At 51.9% G+C, this 15,620-nt stretch overlaps 2 protein-coding genes and 1 long non-coding RNA gene across 5 annotated transcripts in view; 2 read left to right on the top strand and 1 right to left on the bottom strand.

Moving 5' to 3' along the window:
• The first annotated feature begins 5,181 nt into the window (after positions 1-5,181).
• Lin7b (lin-7 homolog B, crumbs cell polarity complex component) lies at positions 5,182-8,609 on the top strand. Of its 2 annotated transcripts, NM_021758.2 has the most exons (6): positions 5,899-5,987; positions 6,264-6,382; positions 6,524-6,595; positions 7,176-7,385; positions 8,038-8,201; positions 8,505-8,609. In NM_021758.2, exons 1-6 carry the CDS (start codon positions 5,951-5,953, stop codon positions 8,524-8,526), a joined length of 624 nt encoding a protein of 207 aa, NP_068526.1. In that variant the 5' UTR covers positions 5,899-5,950; the 3' UTR covers positions 8,527-8,609. The 2 variants fall into 2 exon arrangements, with proteins under 2 accessions (XP_063128543.1, NP_068526.1); XM_063272473.1 differs by lacking the exon at positions 8,505-8,609 and having other exon boundaries at positions 5,182-5,987; positions 8,012-8,498.
• LOC120097162 (uncharacterized) lies at positions 8,551-10,664 on the bottom strand. Its single transcript, XR_005494392.2, has 2 exons — positions 10,219-10,664; positions 8,551-9,481 (listed from the first exon to the last, which is right to left on the bottom strand). It is a non-coding gene; the product is annotated as an uncharacterized LOC120097162 (long non-coding RNA).
• The window catches only part of Ppfia3 (PTPRF interacting protein alpha 3), a 28,776-nt gene continuing 22,759 nt past the window's right edge, over positions 9,604-15,620 (top strand). Inside the window, exons 1-2 of one of the 2 annotated variants that reach the window (XM_017588704.3) lie at positions 9,604-9,834; positions 14,927-15,181. In XM_017588704.3, the coding sequence (XP_017444193.1) occupies positions 14,942-15,181 (240 nt within the window). In that variant the 5' untranslated portion in view covers positions 9,604-9,834; positions 14,927-14,941. The remainder of the gene's footprint in view (positions 9,835-14,926; positions 15,182-15,620) is intronic. The other variant, NM_001270985.2, reaches the window with a different exon arrangement.

The raw sequence follows: 15,620 nt of genomic DNA, 5'->3' as shown, positions 1-15,620 counted from the left end.
AGAGCCACCTTTACTCAGGAGTTGATTAGTTTAATATTGCCTTCACATGTCACATTCAACATCTGTCTCCAACTGCTAGGGCCATTTGGATGGATTTTGTGGGATTTAAGAGGTAGGACTGGGAGGAAATAGCTTAGGAGGGAAGGTTTGGGCGGAGGGCTCTCATACGATGAGAGCCAATGCCACACACAGGCTCCTGCTAAGTGCATGGGGCCAAAGAACTATGGACTTAACCCTCGGAAATTATGGATGAGGATGGAGCTGGCCTTAAGTTGTCAAATGTATGCCAAGTATATGGTCTTTTCTGGGGGGATAATTTTAAAATGTCTGTTGAATACAGACTGGAAACAGGCTAATTGGCCATGTCCTGCTTAGTAAAAAGATTCATTGGGATTTATTTCCTTAGGGGTTTGAGGAACTGTTTTTATTTGGTCGTTTGTTTATTTGGTTGGTTGTTTTTTAGTGACAGTTTCTCTGTAGCCCTGGCTGTCCTGGATCTCACTAGACAGGCTGGCCTTGATTTTGTGCAGGTAGGTGGTGGCTCTCTCAGTTAAAGATTAAGTGACCTCCCATCCCGCCTTTGGGGAAGGAATGTTAATCCATACTGTGTTCCTTCCCCTCCCAACTAGAACCATCATGCTGTTTGCCTTCAAGATGGGTGTTTTTTTTTAAATTTATATATGTGAATACACTGTCATTCTTCAGATACACCAGAAGAGGGCATCAGATCTCATTACAGATGGTTGTGAGCCACCATGTGGTTGCTGGGACTTGACCTCAGGACCTCTGGAAGAACAGTCAGTGCTCTTTAACTGTCAAATTATCTCTCCAGCCCGCTTACCATTCTTAATAGTGGGAAGTAGCCACTACATCCACATCCTGGAGGAAGTCACATAAGTGTTGAGGCCTGTGTTCCCTCCCCACCCCCCCAGCTGCTTGGTGTGGTCCTGAGAGCACCTAGAAGCACATCAGGCTGAAGAGTGGTGAGATGTAAGCAACCACACCATTGTGGGGGAGGGGCCCACCTGCGGCCACTAGGAGACAGGCAAGGCTAGGAAGACAAAACCAGGATTTAGGCCATCAGTATTCAGCATCTACTCAGAAATTACTCGGCATGCTAGGAAGATGACTTGTGGGATACCAGGACAACGGTGGATAGAAGATTCAGGGCATTGAGGTAAAGCTAAAACAGAAGGACAGGAAGAATAAGAATTATCAAGTCTGAGATTGGCAATTTATGTTCTTGTTTTTGTGACCATTTCTATGTAGGCCTGGCTGTCTAGGACTTGTTATGTAGACCAGTCTGGCCTCATAGCCACCTCCTGAGTACTGGGATTAAAGTTATGCCACCACACCCCACTCTGAGGGGGAATAACTGTAGGTGAGTGGCATGGTGACAGAGGCAGGCAGATATAAGTTCTAGGCCAGCCTGATCTTTGGAGTGACTTCTAAGACATCTAGAGCTACACAGAGAAACCCTATCTCAGATAATTCAGTAGATGGATTTAGGAGGGTTTTATTGCTATGAAGAGACACAATTACCACAGCAATTCTCTACCAAAAGGCAAAAACAAACAAACAAACAAAAAAAACATTTAATTGGGGTTGGGTTAAAGTTTTAGAGGTTTCCTTCATTGTCATGGTTGGAAGCATGGCAGTGTGCAGGAGGACATGGTGCTGGAGGTAGCTGAGAGTTCCACATTTGAAGGCAACAGGAAGAGAGCCACAAGACAGAGCTTGAGCATTGGAGAGCTCAAAACTCAGCCCTCCGACAAGGCCACACCTCCTAATAGAACCACTCCCTATAGGCCTATGGGGGCCATTTTCTTTGAAACCAGAATATAGAAATACCCAAGTTTCTTGTCATAAACACTGGGAATGCTAGGAAAGACGGACTCAGACAAACTGAAGGGAACTTTTTTTTTTTTTTCTTTTTTTTCGGAGCTGGGGACCGAACCCAGGGCCTTGTGCTTGCTAGGCAAGTGCTCTACCACTGAGCTAAATCCCCAACCCCGGGAACTTCTTGACTTAGGACCTGACTAAAGTGAAAGTGGAGGAGCACCAGGATGGTGGTTCTAGAGTCAAGACTAGCCAAGACGACTTAAATTTCCAACCTTGGGAATTAAAGAGGACATTAAAGCCAGTTGTGGTGTAAGGGGGAAAGATCATTAATTCAAAGCTAGCTGGAACAATCAAGTCACTGCTTAAAAAAATACAGGGACCCCAAAGGAGGAGTTAGGGGAAGGACTGAAGGAGCTGAAGGGGACCCATAGACCAACAATATCAACCAAACACCCCCCGCCCTCAGCTCTCGTGGACTGATCCACCAAGCAAAGAGTACCCATGGAGGGAGGTGTCCATGACACCAGCCTCATATGTAGCAGAGGGTGGCCTTATCTGGCATCAATGGGAGAAGAGGCCCTTGGTCCTGTGAAGGCTCAATGCCCCAGCATAGCAGAATGCTGGGGTGGTGAGGTCGGAGTGGGTGGGTAGGTAGGGGAGTACCCTCCTAGAAGCAGAGGGAGCAGGGATGGGATAGGGGATCTTTGGAGGGGAAACTGGGAAAGGGAATAACATTTGAAATGTACAATAAAATGTCCAATAAAAAATAAATTGCTCTTGTATTTGAGACTTGGAAAGAAGAGAATGTAGGGGAAAGAATAGAAGCTTGTAAAAACAAGAAAGCAAGGACCTGGTGAAATACCTTCCCGGAACACAGCTGTGTCCCACATGAGAATGTCAGGCAGACCAAGAGCTGTTAACCACTAGAAATTCAGAAGAGGATGCTGACCTCCATGTGTGCACTGTATTGTGCCATATATACAGCTGTAAAGTAAATCGTTTAAAGTTCACAGCTGGGAATGTTGAGTAAATGTACATATAATATCTAGGCCAGCAAGCAGACCTGAAGTTTGATGCAGGACCAACTCGCAGTATCTTGGGGCTCGCTTCCAGAAGGGCCAAAAGGATGTTTATATCCCAACCCCTTTTCAAGACTTAGCTTGGAACTTAGTACATAGCCCAGATTGGCCATCTTAGTGCTGAGATCACAGGTCCAGTTGGGATGCAGTCCAGGGCTCTGTGCATTCTTTGCAATTTCTCTACCAACTGAGCTACACCTGCAGCCCCAGTGAGCAGAGTTTAAAGAAAGTATCTTTAATTATGTGCATCCTTTCGTATCTGTGTGCAGATGCCCTAGGGGACCAGAGGTATAAGATCCCCTGGAGCTTGAGGTAGAGGTGACTGTGAATCACCTGATGTGGGAACTCAAGGGTCCTCAGCAAAGGCAGTACCTGCCCCTTGCCAGATTAAGTCAAAAGCCTGGACAGGCTAGACTCCAGCCAGGTGAAGAGCAGAGGGATTTTTGAGAGCACACTGGGAAGAGAGACAAGGGGTCCAGGGACTCTTGTCTGTCTTCTGAGGCACTGACAGAGGTTTATGGTTACAGAGTAAGAGCTTCATGATTAAACAGCCCTGGCCAAGGCGTGGTCTGGCCCCTAATAGCCCATCATTTCTTGGCCTCAGTTGTTCCTTCGAGATAGGGTTGAGTGCAGTCTATCTCCGATTGGACACTTGTTCATCTACATTCCCTGTAGTAGGAAGTGTCACACCCCCAGACAGGCATCCTGGTAAGTCCATTGTTGAGAATGGAACCTGCAATAGGGATCTTTTCCCTATATTGGGGTGCCTGTCCGGTGAGGTTTTGGTCTTCCTGGGACTCAACTTAGCTTAAAAGGTTAAGGATGATAATTGCTACCTCAGCCAAAGACCGAAGGCAGAAACCAAGCTTGCATCCTGCTGTCCTCACCTTGTGGATCCAAGCCAGGAGTCATTTCTTGACAAAGGCTTCTGAAGCAAGTGCCTGAGTGGTTTGGGTTGCTGTTTTGAAGCTGAGCATGGTGGTTGAAGCCTTAAATCCCAGCTCTTGGAAGGCTGTGGAGGAAGATCACTCCAAGGTCAAGGCCATCTTGGGTGAAATGGGTAGTTATGGAAGGCACACTGACTGGTGCTTTTTGTTATTGACACAGCTACCAGTGTGAGGACTATAGTTGAGAAGCCAGAGAAACCTGCTCTCTCTTTGGCCTTGAACGTGTCCTTTTGCAACACCACATCCCATTCAACTAAACCAGAGTCCTGTGACAACAACCCAACGGCATCCCTTGTCACTGACCACCCTCTTTGTTTTCTTGCTCCCGCACATCTGTCCCCTGAAGTGCACCACCTGTCCCCAAAATGCTGAGACAGCCGGCAGCATCTTCTAGTTCCCAGGGCTCAGACATCACAGGCTTACGCGTTCATCTGTTTTGTTTGCTTGTGGTTTTTTCCCCCTATAAAGCACCTTTTGGAACTTAAGCACACCCCCAGCCGATGATCTTCCTGCTTCCACAGTGTAGGGGTGCAGCAGAGCACCAGGGCTATACACGGATGCAGATGGAACCCAGGGCATTCCGCTTGTTAGGCAAGTGCTCTGTCTGCTGAGCCACACCGCCAGCCTAACTACCGGCTCCACACATTGAAACTATCTGCTGGGCTGGAGAGATGGCTCGGTGGTTAGAGCACCGTCTGCTCTTCCAGAGGTCCTGAGTTCAATTCCCAGCAACCACATGGTGGCTCACAACCATCTGTAATGGGATCTGATGCCCTCTTCTGGTGTGTCTGAGGACAGCTACAGTGTACTTATATATAATAAATGAATAAATTTTTTAAAAAAAAGAAACTATCTGCCATCAGAACAGATGGTAACCTGTCTACCTCAGTGCTCCCCACTCTACCTCTCAACCCAAACAGGCGACACTCCACATTAGTTGACCAGTCTCCTAGGCCTCATCTTGCTGTGACGTCATCTTCCCTCCTGCCCCTTCTGCAGTCCAGTCTCCCTGGATATTCCCAGAGATCTTCAGATCCATATTTGACCATCCTATATGCTCTCAGGGATTTATATAGAGACACAAATCCAAATGCAAATGACATCACAAGGTCACTGTTCTGCCATCATGACTGCTCAACCTCTCGGCTACTCTTTGTGTGGCTACTGGAGTGACAGGTCTTATGACTTGTTGACCTTATCTTTCAAGCATCTCTGTGAACTGTGAAGATATCTCTCTCTCTCTCTCTCTCTCTCTCTCTCTCTCTCTCTCTCTCTCTCTGTATGTGTATGTGTGTCGTGTATGTGTGTAGACAGGGTCTCACTATGAGACCTGGAAGTCACTATGTAGAACAGACTGGCCTCAAACTCATAAGAGATCTGCCTGCCTCTGCATAGGCCACCAGGCTCTGTGTATGTTTTGGCAAAGTCTCAAGTAGTCCAGGCTAGCCGCGAGGTTTCAGTGTAACAGAGGGTGACCTTGAACACTGTTCTGATCTCCTTGCCTCCACTGCTGAACTTCTAAGTACTGGGATTACAGGTGTGCACTACCCGTGATTTATGCTCTGCAGGGAACAGGACACCTGCTAGGTTAGCACTCTGCAGCTTTTATTTTTTTTTCTGCTTTCTTGAAATAACCTCTTGGTATGTGTTCCTGTCTTCCAAGTCACACTGATCCTCTTCCACAGGCCCCCTAGAATCCTGAGACACCACATCCCTCTGGACTTGTGGTTGTAGAAATGAGGGGAAAGTACCAGAAAAGGCACAGACGTGCTGTAAGGACACATCAACGGAGTAACAAGATCTTGACCAGAACTGACCCATGATGGGCAGCTGGTAGTGATGTAGGGGCACTGGGAGCCAGGCACCCAGAGGACTAAGGTAGACTCTTATAAAGTTCTGGAGTGGGAGGAACCCTGCACAGCACCGCCTCCTGTCAGTGTGAGGGCAGGGCCTGTGAAACTGTTGGTTGCCGAGGGGGCAGGGCCTCATGCTGCACCACCTCCTCGCCGGCACCTGGTGGGCGGGGCCTCGCATTGCACCTCCTCGCGGACGCCGGGGCGGGTGGCTTGCATTAGAGGAGATATGGCTGCGCTGGTGGAGCCGCTGGGGCTGGAGCGGGGTAAGCGCTCCGAGGGTCCAGTCCCAGCTCTGGGCTCCATTGGGCCGCGACAGGCCTTGCAGATGCGAGGGTTGGGGGGCGGATCTAGTTAGGGTGGGCGGGGCGCGGCCTGCAGTCTGAGGGCGTGGGAGGGTCTGGGGCGGAGCGCCCCACCAACACCTCGCCCGAGGTTGGGGTCCCGGGGACCCGCGGGGCGCGTGGATCGCTTCCAGAATGACCTCGGTTGCCCTTCTTGCTGCTGGCGTGTGTTCTCGCGGTCCCTGCCGCTTTCTGCAGACGTGTCCCGGGCTGTGGAGCTGCTAGAGCGGCTGCAGCGTAGCGGAGAACTGCCCCCGCAGAAGCTGCAGGCCCTGCAGCGGGTCCTGCAGAGCCGCTTCTGCTCCGCCATCCGCGAGGTGAGCACCTCGGTACTGTATAAGTTGTAGTTTCCTTGCACTCCGCGGCGGGGGCGGCGACGGGCGAGCAGACGAGGACACCGGTGTCCAGGGTTATTGACTGGCAGCTACCTGACGTTGCCATGTCTCCAACTCCCCCAGGTGTATGAACAGCTCTATGACACGCTGGACATCACTGGCAGCGCCGAGGTGCGGGCTCATGCCACAGCCAAGGTAAGCTCCTGTCCCCGCAGCTCTGGGTGACCACGAAAACACAGTGCCCTCCAGGCTGGCTGTTTCTGCGCCCTCCTTCACATTTGCGCATCTCTCTTCCACCCTATGAAGATTTATTTATAATGCCCTTTAAATAACTGCACATTTTTAACTTGAATGCACACGAGATTCTCTCTAGCAACAGGCTTGGAAACTGGTCTCACTTTCCTGCCGGTAAGATGACCCTAAAAGGCAATCCGGTTGGATGTTGTGAACAGGGACACCTTTCCAAACTGCAGTGCCATGCTCCTTACTGCCTGCAGACTCAGGACTGTTCCCACCTGATCCCTATCAACCCACCCCCGGAGGGGGGCGCTTGTTTCTATTTGTCTGAGAACAAGATTGGCACGTGCTAAGTACTGAGGTCTTACTTCTACCTGGCTTGGGGAAGAATGCAAATGTTCTCAGGTTTGAGTCACTACAGGATAGCTTTCTGTTGAGCTGTGTCAGGATTCCCCTGTTTGACCTTTGTGGCTACCCTGGCTGGAGTGCCCGTATCTCAACAAGGATCTCTCTCATGGAGGCACCTTCTCTCTTCCAGGCTACAGTGGCTGCTTTCACAGCCAGTGAGGGCCATGCCCATCCCAGGGTCGTGGAACTACCGAAGACTGATGAGGGTTTGGGCTTCAACATCATGGGCGGCAAAGAGCAGAACTCGCCCATCTATATCTCTCGAGTCATCCCCGGAGGTGTGGCTGATCGCCATGGTGGCCTCAAGAGGGGAGACCAGCTGCTGTCTGTGAATGGTGTGGTGAGTGGGGTTGGTAGTGACTGTAAGGGAGCACTGGATGGTCCTGTTCCTACCACACAGGGAGCACAGCCTTTGTAGACAGCTCTGTGGGTTGCACTGCTGACTCTCTAGGACTTCAGAGAGCCTAGCTAGGACCCACCAGACCAGTGTAGATGGGAGTTTTTGTCAGGAGGAACATTTGGCTTGGAGGTTGAAGGATAGGTAATTTGCTGGACTAAGATGTGGAGGGGTGGTTCTGGCTGAGAGCGGAGAGCATCTCTGAGATGAGGAGAAAGACTGGCTCTGATCGAAGTCTGGGTTGAAACCGCAGTGATTAGAACCCAAGGAAAGACACCGAGGAGGTTGGTCCGCCAGAAAAGCTAGGCTTCTGTCCCTGGGCTTGAGGGTAGGAGAGCAATAGGCTTAGGGGCTGTAGACAGGTGGGACAGGTTCAGTGGCCTGGTTCATTGAGGACACTGGGACTGTAAGCTATACTGACATGCAGTTTTTAGGTAGTGGCTGCTGTGTCTAAAGTTGGTGATCCACTAGAGGGATATAAGGCCTCGGAGACTTGACCCCAGCAGCCATGTCACTACCCACTGGTCCCATGTCCTGGGTAGGGTGGTAAGGGCAGCGGTTTGGGCCAGGAGTCTGTGCGAGGCCTGCCCTGCAGAGTGTGGAAGGCGAACACCATGAAAAGGCAGTGGAACTCCTGAAGGCCGCCCAGGGCTCAGTGAAACTGGTGGTGCGCTACACCCCTCGGGTGCTGGAGGAGATGGAAGCCCGCTTCGAGAAGATGCGATCTGCCCGTCGGCGCCAGCAGCACCACAGCTACTCGTGAGCCTCCAGTCACCACCCTATCCCTGCTGCCTACCCCAACCTCAGATACCCAAACCAGGCCAGCGATCTCAGCCGCCTTCAACATTTATCCCTGGCTCTTCACCAGAGGCTTCCAGACCTTTGACCCCTGTCATGGTAGCCAAGGCCCTGGGACCCTCTGGCTCTCCAATCCCAGAATCCCTGTGCCTGTTTTTCTGAACTGTTGTCTCCAGAACCCCACCCTTGAACATCTTATGCGTCCCCCCACCACCACCACTAAGCCTCCCCTTTGCCTAAAACTCCCTCTCCACACCCTCACAGGTCCTTGGAGTCTCGAGGCTGAAATCACAGAGCAGGACCCGCCTCCTCCCCTGTACAGTATTATTTATTGTCACTGGCTCCTTATTTAAAGATCTTTAACCCTCACCGAGTGTCTTGTGTGTCTATCGCGCATCCTGGAATAGTCTCTGTGGGGGAGGAGGACAGTGAAGCTGAGGTTAAGAACAAGCTCTTTCCAGTGTGTGTACCATGATAGACACCGCTCGAGCAGCTCTGAAGGCGGAGGCTGGCCGGTGTCCCAGAGACTAGACCCAAGGCTGCGTCGATGTGAGTGCCAGGGCGCAACACCAAGGACCACTGTCCCCAACCCTTAAGAGGTTTGGAAGGCCAAGGCCTGGCAGGTCCCCTGCTGTGAGTCGGACGCGGGAGTCTTGAAACGCAGCAGAAGCCTGATCATTGCCTCTGTAGGCGGGGCGGAGCGAACCATCCGCTGGGGGAACCCTGCGGGCCGTGCCACCGTCTGCGTGGGAGTCGGGGGTTGGTGGGGCGCATGCAGTTCCCTAGACGGGCGCAGGGGTGCAGAGTAACACGCACTCGCCACCCATCATCCACTCGCCTCACCTTCCAACCGAGCACATCCTTCCGGGAGCCGCCCTTGTCTTAAAAAAAAAAATCCCACCTTGAATGTTGAATTCCCATCCCGCCGCCCAGCCCTCGTGTCCCGTGAGACGCGCGCCGCCGCGGGGACCCGGGGTCGCGACTCGCGCTCCACGCTGCGCGCTACTAGATTCAGGTGACATCATCCTCTGCCGGACTCCGCCTCCCTCCCAGGCCGCCGCACGCTGCATGCCTATTGGTCGCTGCACCACGAGTCCCGCCCCCAGCTCTCCGCCCGCGCGGCCCCTCCCTCCCGATGAGGAGGCGGGGTCTGGTCGCCGGCCGGCACGGACGACAATTCTCATTGGCCATTCAGCGCCGTCCGTCAGTCTTCTGTTAAAGGGGCCACGACCGCCCGGGATCTGTGGGGGGGAGGGGGAGGGAGGAGAATTTTTTGGGGGGGAGAAGGTGGGATTTGGGGGGGCGCTGGTGGGCACCCCTGGATCTGGCGATTGCGGCCTCGCGGGGGGAGGCTGTACGGTGACAAGGGCAGGGGGCTATTTTAGGGAGTAAGAAGGCTGTGAGACCGTGAGGGGGAGGGGGTCCCCAGCGCTGGAGCCGGAGCAAGAGACGCTGAGCCCGCGCTAGCGGCGTAGACAGGGCTCCAGATCTCCAGATCCGGGCCCCGGCCGTCGCCAGGGGCCCCGCCCGGTGCCCCTACCCCACCCCGCGTCCCTCCTGCAGCCCAGCTCCTCCCGCAGTCGTCGCGGACCAGGTAGGTAAGAGCCCGGCCCAGCTTGCCCGGCAGCGCCCACCCTGGGGACCCCTGGGCTAACGTCTCCGACCCGCTGGCCCGAAATCCTACATTCCCATCTCCATCCCAAGGGAACCCAGAGTCCAGATTTCACAAGGCACCCCAAGAGACCCAGGCGTGTCCCTTCCCGGAGCTCAGAGTGCTCCGCTGAACCCTAGTATCTCAAGCGGGCTGTCTCCTTGTGCCTCTTCCAGGGCCCAGAAGCCTGGATCCCTCAGTTCAGCTCAGGGGACCCCTCAGTCTAGATCTCTCCTCTGGGCCCAGTCCTGGGAGCTCCAGACACTGGTCACCACTGTGGGACTCTCCCCATTGCGTCCAAATCGTTCCCCCATTTGCGTCCCCCACCTTCTGGTTGGAACAGCCGGCGACGTTCCTCGGTCCAGGCCGGCTCGCCCTGGACACAGGCCCGCGCCGGAGCTGTCCATGGTCAGCTCTCTCGGTAGCCTCGCCTCCCCCATCTCCTGCCAGGGCCGCCAGGGAGGGGGGTGCAGGTGGTGTGGGAATCCCTCCCCCTCACCGCGCCTTTGACCTGGGGATCCCCGCCGCCCCCTCCCAGCTGGGTCGCGGGGTTCTCAGGCCCATCTTTAGGCACTCTAGCTTTCTGGGACTCTAGCCGCTTCACTTACATAGAGCTTGTGAATGTCCCTGCCCAGTCCACTTAGAAACCTTGGCATGGAGCCTCCCGCTCCCACCTGGATCTAAAAAACTGTTAGTGCCCATATATCTGCTGGCCCTGACTAATCACTGTCATCTTATTCAGCACCTGGGGGATCCAGTTCCCTAGCCTTTGCCCACCCCCTCCCCACTTAGCACTTACTTTAACAGCTCCCCCAACCCCCCAAAGACAAATATGTCCAGCCTCTTGGTACACCAGCACCTGCTTGCTGCCTTATGGACTCAGGCGCCATGGCTTCCTTTCAAAGACCTGGAATACATTCTATCCTCACTCCCCCTTGAAGATCTAGGTGTCTCACCCCCATCTTGTAACCTCCACCAGAACAAACACACATCTCAGGAACCCAGAATCTCACTGTGGTGAGTGTCCTGTCCAACAGACCACCCACCCAGGCCTACACTCCCATCAAACATCCAGGCTCTAAGTTTCTTCACCCCCAGGTGGATTCAAAGGTCTGGACCCTGGCTTTGCATCCTCTCCCATCTTCAGGTCTTGGTGGCCTCAGTGTTCTATGAACTTTACATCTTCTTTTTTTTTTTTTTTTTTTTTTTTGGTTCTTTTTTTCGGAGCTGGGGACCGAACCCAGGGCCTTGCGCTTCCTAGGTAAGCGCTCTACCACTGAGCTAAATCCCCAGCCCCACATCTTCTATGGCTTTAACAAACACTCATCTGTCCTATCGTCTGAGGTGCTAGACTTCCAGAGTCTCCTCTCCCCCCAAAGCTGGATATTTCTGCCATCTCATTGCCTCTAGAGACCCATCTGGTAATATCTGATGTCTCATACTCCAAGTACCAAACAGCTGTCCTTTCTTCTAGGTGTGTTCTGTGATCAGGGTTCATCAGGTGATCTGGGACTTGCCAGCCATTTTTTCTGCATTTCTAGTTAATAATGAGTCCTTTCCTTGTGCTGTGTTCAAGAGTCTAAGTTCCAGAACATTTCCAGATGATACACTGTCCTGTCCTCATCAAGGCGTGTGATCTACATTTAATGCCACGAACTAAATTCTAGGCATGTCTTTTTTCACTTGCTCCCTTCACATCCCAGTGTCAGGATTTTGCCATGCATCCTGGGCTGCATTAGAACTCACTATGTTCACTATGTTGTGTATATTTTTTTCTTCCTCCTCCTCCTTTTTTCTTCTATTTCTTCTTCTTCTTCTTCTTCTTCTTCTTCTTCTTCTTCTTCTTCTTCTTCTTCTTCTTCTTCTTCTTCTTCTTCTCCTCCTCCTCCTCCTCCTCCTCCTCCTCCTCCTCCTCCTCCTCCTCCTCCTTCTTCTTCTTCTTCCTACTCTGGTCTTTACAAATATCTAGATAACATACCTAAGCTACTTTCTGTTCTCAGTCCTCTCCTTGGATATGTCCTATATTTCTAGCTATTGAAGCTGGGGTTGTTGCTGGGGTAGAGCACTTACCTCACACACACAAAGTCCAGGGTTCGATTACTAGCACTAGACCAATAACAGAAAGGTCTCACTCTACTCCCACTCTTAGAGACTAATATCTCCTGGGTTTGCATTTTAGATGTGTTTTATGTTCTGGCCACATCTGCTGTTGTTCTAGATTTCCTTCCTCCCATGGATATTCTAACTTGCAGAATGTGTTGTTTTCAATGAAATAGTCTAGTAGTCTTTGGAACTCTAGCATGCACAATCTTATTTTTTAATTGATGATTTATTTTTGTTTTATGTGCATTAGTGTTTTGCCTGCATATATGTTTGTACAAGGGTGCCAGATCCTCTGGAACTGGAGTTAGACCATTGTGAGCTGTCATGTGGGTGTTGGGAATTGAACCTGGGTCCTGTGGAAGAGTAGTCAGTGCTATTAATGGCTGTGTCATCTCTCCATCCCCCATAGCTTGCACAATCTTAAGCCTGGAAGGTTCCAGTATCTTTTGAGCCTCAGGTTCTAGGTCCCTGTCACAGCTTCTGTCTTTTCCTTTCTATGGCCTTAGCTTTGGTGTCTGTCCTGTTCCCTGCTGGATCATAGGCGTCAGCTCCATCTGCTGTCTTGGCATTCTGAGCCTGTTCTAGACTCTCGCTTTTTCTAGAGTCTTCAGCCTCTGGAAAATGTTCTTGGTTCCTAAACAGACCACCCCCATCAGTTAGAGGATCTCCCCCCCTTTGATATTTAGTGTATTTTGTTTTACTGTACATGTGCGTGCATGTGACAGTGTGCATGTGGAGGTCAAAGGACAAGTTGCAGGAGTTCTCTTCCTCATACACCATATGTGTCCCAGAGTCTCAAACTCAGGTCTTCAGTCTTAGTAGCAAGCTTTGCCCACTAAGCCATCTTCCTGGCCGTGTGTGTGTGTGTGTGTGTGTGTGTGTGTGTGTGTGTGTGTGTGTATTTGGAACAGGATATCATCATGGTAGTTTTGAACTTGCACTCCTCCCGCCTCACCTGGGCCCAGCTGTGGGCTCAGCGGATGCCCTGGGCCCATGCATTCATGCTAAGCAAGCTCTGAGGTCTAGCTTCTGTCTTTGACCAGATCTACTATACACTGCATTAGGGCTGCCCCTCTGTCATTTGGCTCACCTCTGTGTTTTGTGTTCTGAAGTGTTCCAGGAACCTAGTGATGTTACCAGGTGGCTTTGGGCTGATTTTACCTTCCAGTCCCCAGCTGTAGCATAGGGACCTCTAGTTAGCCAAAAAGGCAGCTCTTGCCCTCAGTCCCACACTCAATGTAGAAGCTCTTAATCTTTCTGTGTTCTGTAGCATCTTGGTGACATGGACCGTCCATTCTTTCTCAGAGAATCTGAGGTTCTACAGTAATCCTGGGCTGTAAATTCTGACCAATCGTGGGATTGAGCTTCTGTGTTGTGTTCAAGCCTAAAACTGCCCTCCTGCCTTCTAAACTTTTTGCTGGTCCCAGTTTCTGGGAAGTGTAGAGTTCTGGACAATTTAAAGTCAAAGGGAATTTAGGGACCCAGTTGCATTCTTTCCTGTATTCCAGAGCCCTTCTTGTCTCATAGGATCCCAAGGACCTAATGGCTTTGGTCACAGTTCTCACTTGGGTGGAGTTGGGAAGTATCCAATCTCAAACCGGTTAGGCCACTGCATGTATTGAGGGGAAGGAAAGGAGTGAAAGTCCCTTCTGCTTTCGGTCTGGCCAGATGGACTTGTTGGACCTGAAGTGTTCCAGGGAGAGGCTCACTAGGCCTCTTTACATCTCCGCCCCGCCCCTGGCCAGGGGAACCCAAGTCCTGCCTTTTGGCCTTATAAATCCTGCCTCTCCTCCTCCCACACTCTTGGTTAACACCTCATGAGGGCGGGGCAGGAGGAGCATCCTAGGGTGGCTAGAACCTGAGTGGGAGGGGAGAAGGGTCCAACAGCTTAGATTTATGGGATTTATCTAGATTTAGATCTAGAGCCACTGGAAGTAAAAAGGGTCCGAAAAGAGACTGTTGAAGGCTCAGATCCCTAGCTGTAGGGGGGCTACTAGCTAGCTGTGGGGGCTCAGGCTCCTGTGATCGAAGTTAAATGATTCAGCACTACTCCCTGTTATGCACCTTTTTTTTTTTTTTTTTTTTTTTTTTTTTTAAAGAAAGGCTCTAATGTAAACCGGGTTGACCTGAAATTCCTTAAAATACCTGAGGATGGCCTTGAACTCCTGATCCTTCCATCTCCACTTCCCAAGTACTGGGATTATAGGCATACACCACCTTGCCTGGCTTAATAAATGAATATTTTATTTTAGTGGTACAGAATTCAGTCCAGAGCTTCATTTTGTACCAAGCATGTGCTGTGCCACTGACTTACGACTCCAGCCTTCTTGCTATGCGTTTTACTCTTATTCTTTCAAATGGAGTGTTGGTCTTTAATCATAGAGATGGGCAAATCAGTTCAGTGACCCATTTCAGTATCCGAAGCCCTATGACTTTTTCAAGGTATGATTCTGGCTTGGGACTCACTTTCCTCATTTATAGAGTGGGTTGAGGATTGCAAGTCCAGCCACAATAGGTAAAGGTTACTGTTAACTCACGTTGCCAATAACTGGTCCACCAGCTTTTCTCAGTTCCTCAGTGGCCAGACTTTGGCTTGCTGCCAGTGTCTGGTGGAGCCAAGTCTCAGTGTCCCAAAGTGCTTTTACCACCAAGAAGCCCTCGCTGTTTTTCTAACAGCAATGATTTTCAGTTTATCTGTGCCATGATGACAAAGGACAGACCCCAGTTTCCAGCTCTTGGAGGCCAGCACTTAGTTACCCCCCCACACACTTGGCTGTACCTCAGTTTCCCCGTGTCACGATCGGCTCGGCTGACCTCAGTTGCCCCCTGTGCAATACCTAGATTGGGGCCCCAGGGAGTATTTCACTGGCCTTGCCTCAGTTATGTGCCTGAGCCTTGACAAGGTTAGTCAGTCCCCTCTGCGTACCCGCAGGCCGGCACCGCCGCCATGATGTGCGAGGTGATGCCTACCATCAGCGAGGATGGCCGGCGGGGCTCGGCGCTGGGCCCGGACGAGGCCGGCGGCGAGCTGGAGCGCCTCATGGTCACGATGCTCACGGAGCGCGAGCGCCTGCTGGAGACGCTGCGAGAGGCGCAGGACGGGTTGGCGACAGCGCAGCTACGACTGCGCGAGCTCGGCCACGAGAAGGACTCGCTGCAGCGGCAGCTCAGCATTGCTCTGCCTCAGGTTGGGCGGGGTCTTAGGGAGGCGGAGCCTAAAGGCGAGGGCTGTTCTGAATGGGCGGGGCCAGGCTGAAGAGAGTATGGGATTGGATTGCGTTCGGTGGGCGGGCCTTAGCTGCGAAAGGGGCAGGGCTTATATAGAAAGGGCGGGGCCTGAGTAGTTGGTGAGAAGGCGGAGCTTGAGAGAGGCGGAGCCTGGAGAAAGCAAGTTGGGCGAGGTCGGGACTATAAATAAGGGGCGGGGCCTGAGAAGTTGGAGAATCAGAGCTCGTTGAGGAGTATGGGCTGCCATGGGGGCTTGGTAGGAGTCAGGGTCTGGGAAGTAAGCCTGGAATGGCACGCGCCTTTAGCTCGTGAGGCAGGGGCAAGCAGATCTCTGAGTTCGAGGCCAGCCTGGTCTACAGAGTGAGTTCCAGGATGGATAGGGCTACGGAGAAAAACAC

The sequence above is a fragment of the Rattus norvegicus genome, chromosome 1 (assembly GCF_036323735.1).
Source record: "Rattus norvegicus strain BN/NHsdMcwi chromosome 1, GRCr8, whole genome shotgun sequence".
In the NCBI taxonomy this organism is placed as follows: domain Eukaryota; kingdom Metazoa; phylum Chordata; class Mammalia; order Rodentia; family Muridae; genus Rattus; species Rattus norvegicus.
Note: the sequence above shows the minus strand (reverse complement) of the source record. Positions and strands in the feature narration are given on the sequence as shown.

Bases quoted from the DNA above. Each gene is read 5' to 3' on its own strand.
- Lin7b (NM_021758.2), top strand. From the start codon at position 5,951: ATGGCTGCGCTGGTGGAGCCGCTGGGGCTGGAGCGGG. The intron at 6,383-6,523 runs GTGAGCACCTCG...CAACTCCCCCAG, and splicing joins TCTGCTCCGCCATCCGCGAG to GTGTATGAACAGCTCTATGA. The intron at 8,202-8,504 runs GTGAGCCTCCAG...ACACCCTCACAG, and splicing joins CAGCAGCACCACAGCTACTC to GTCCTTGGAGTCTCGAGGCT.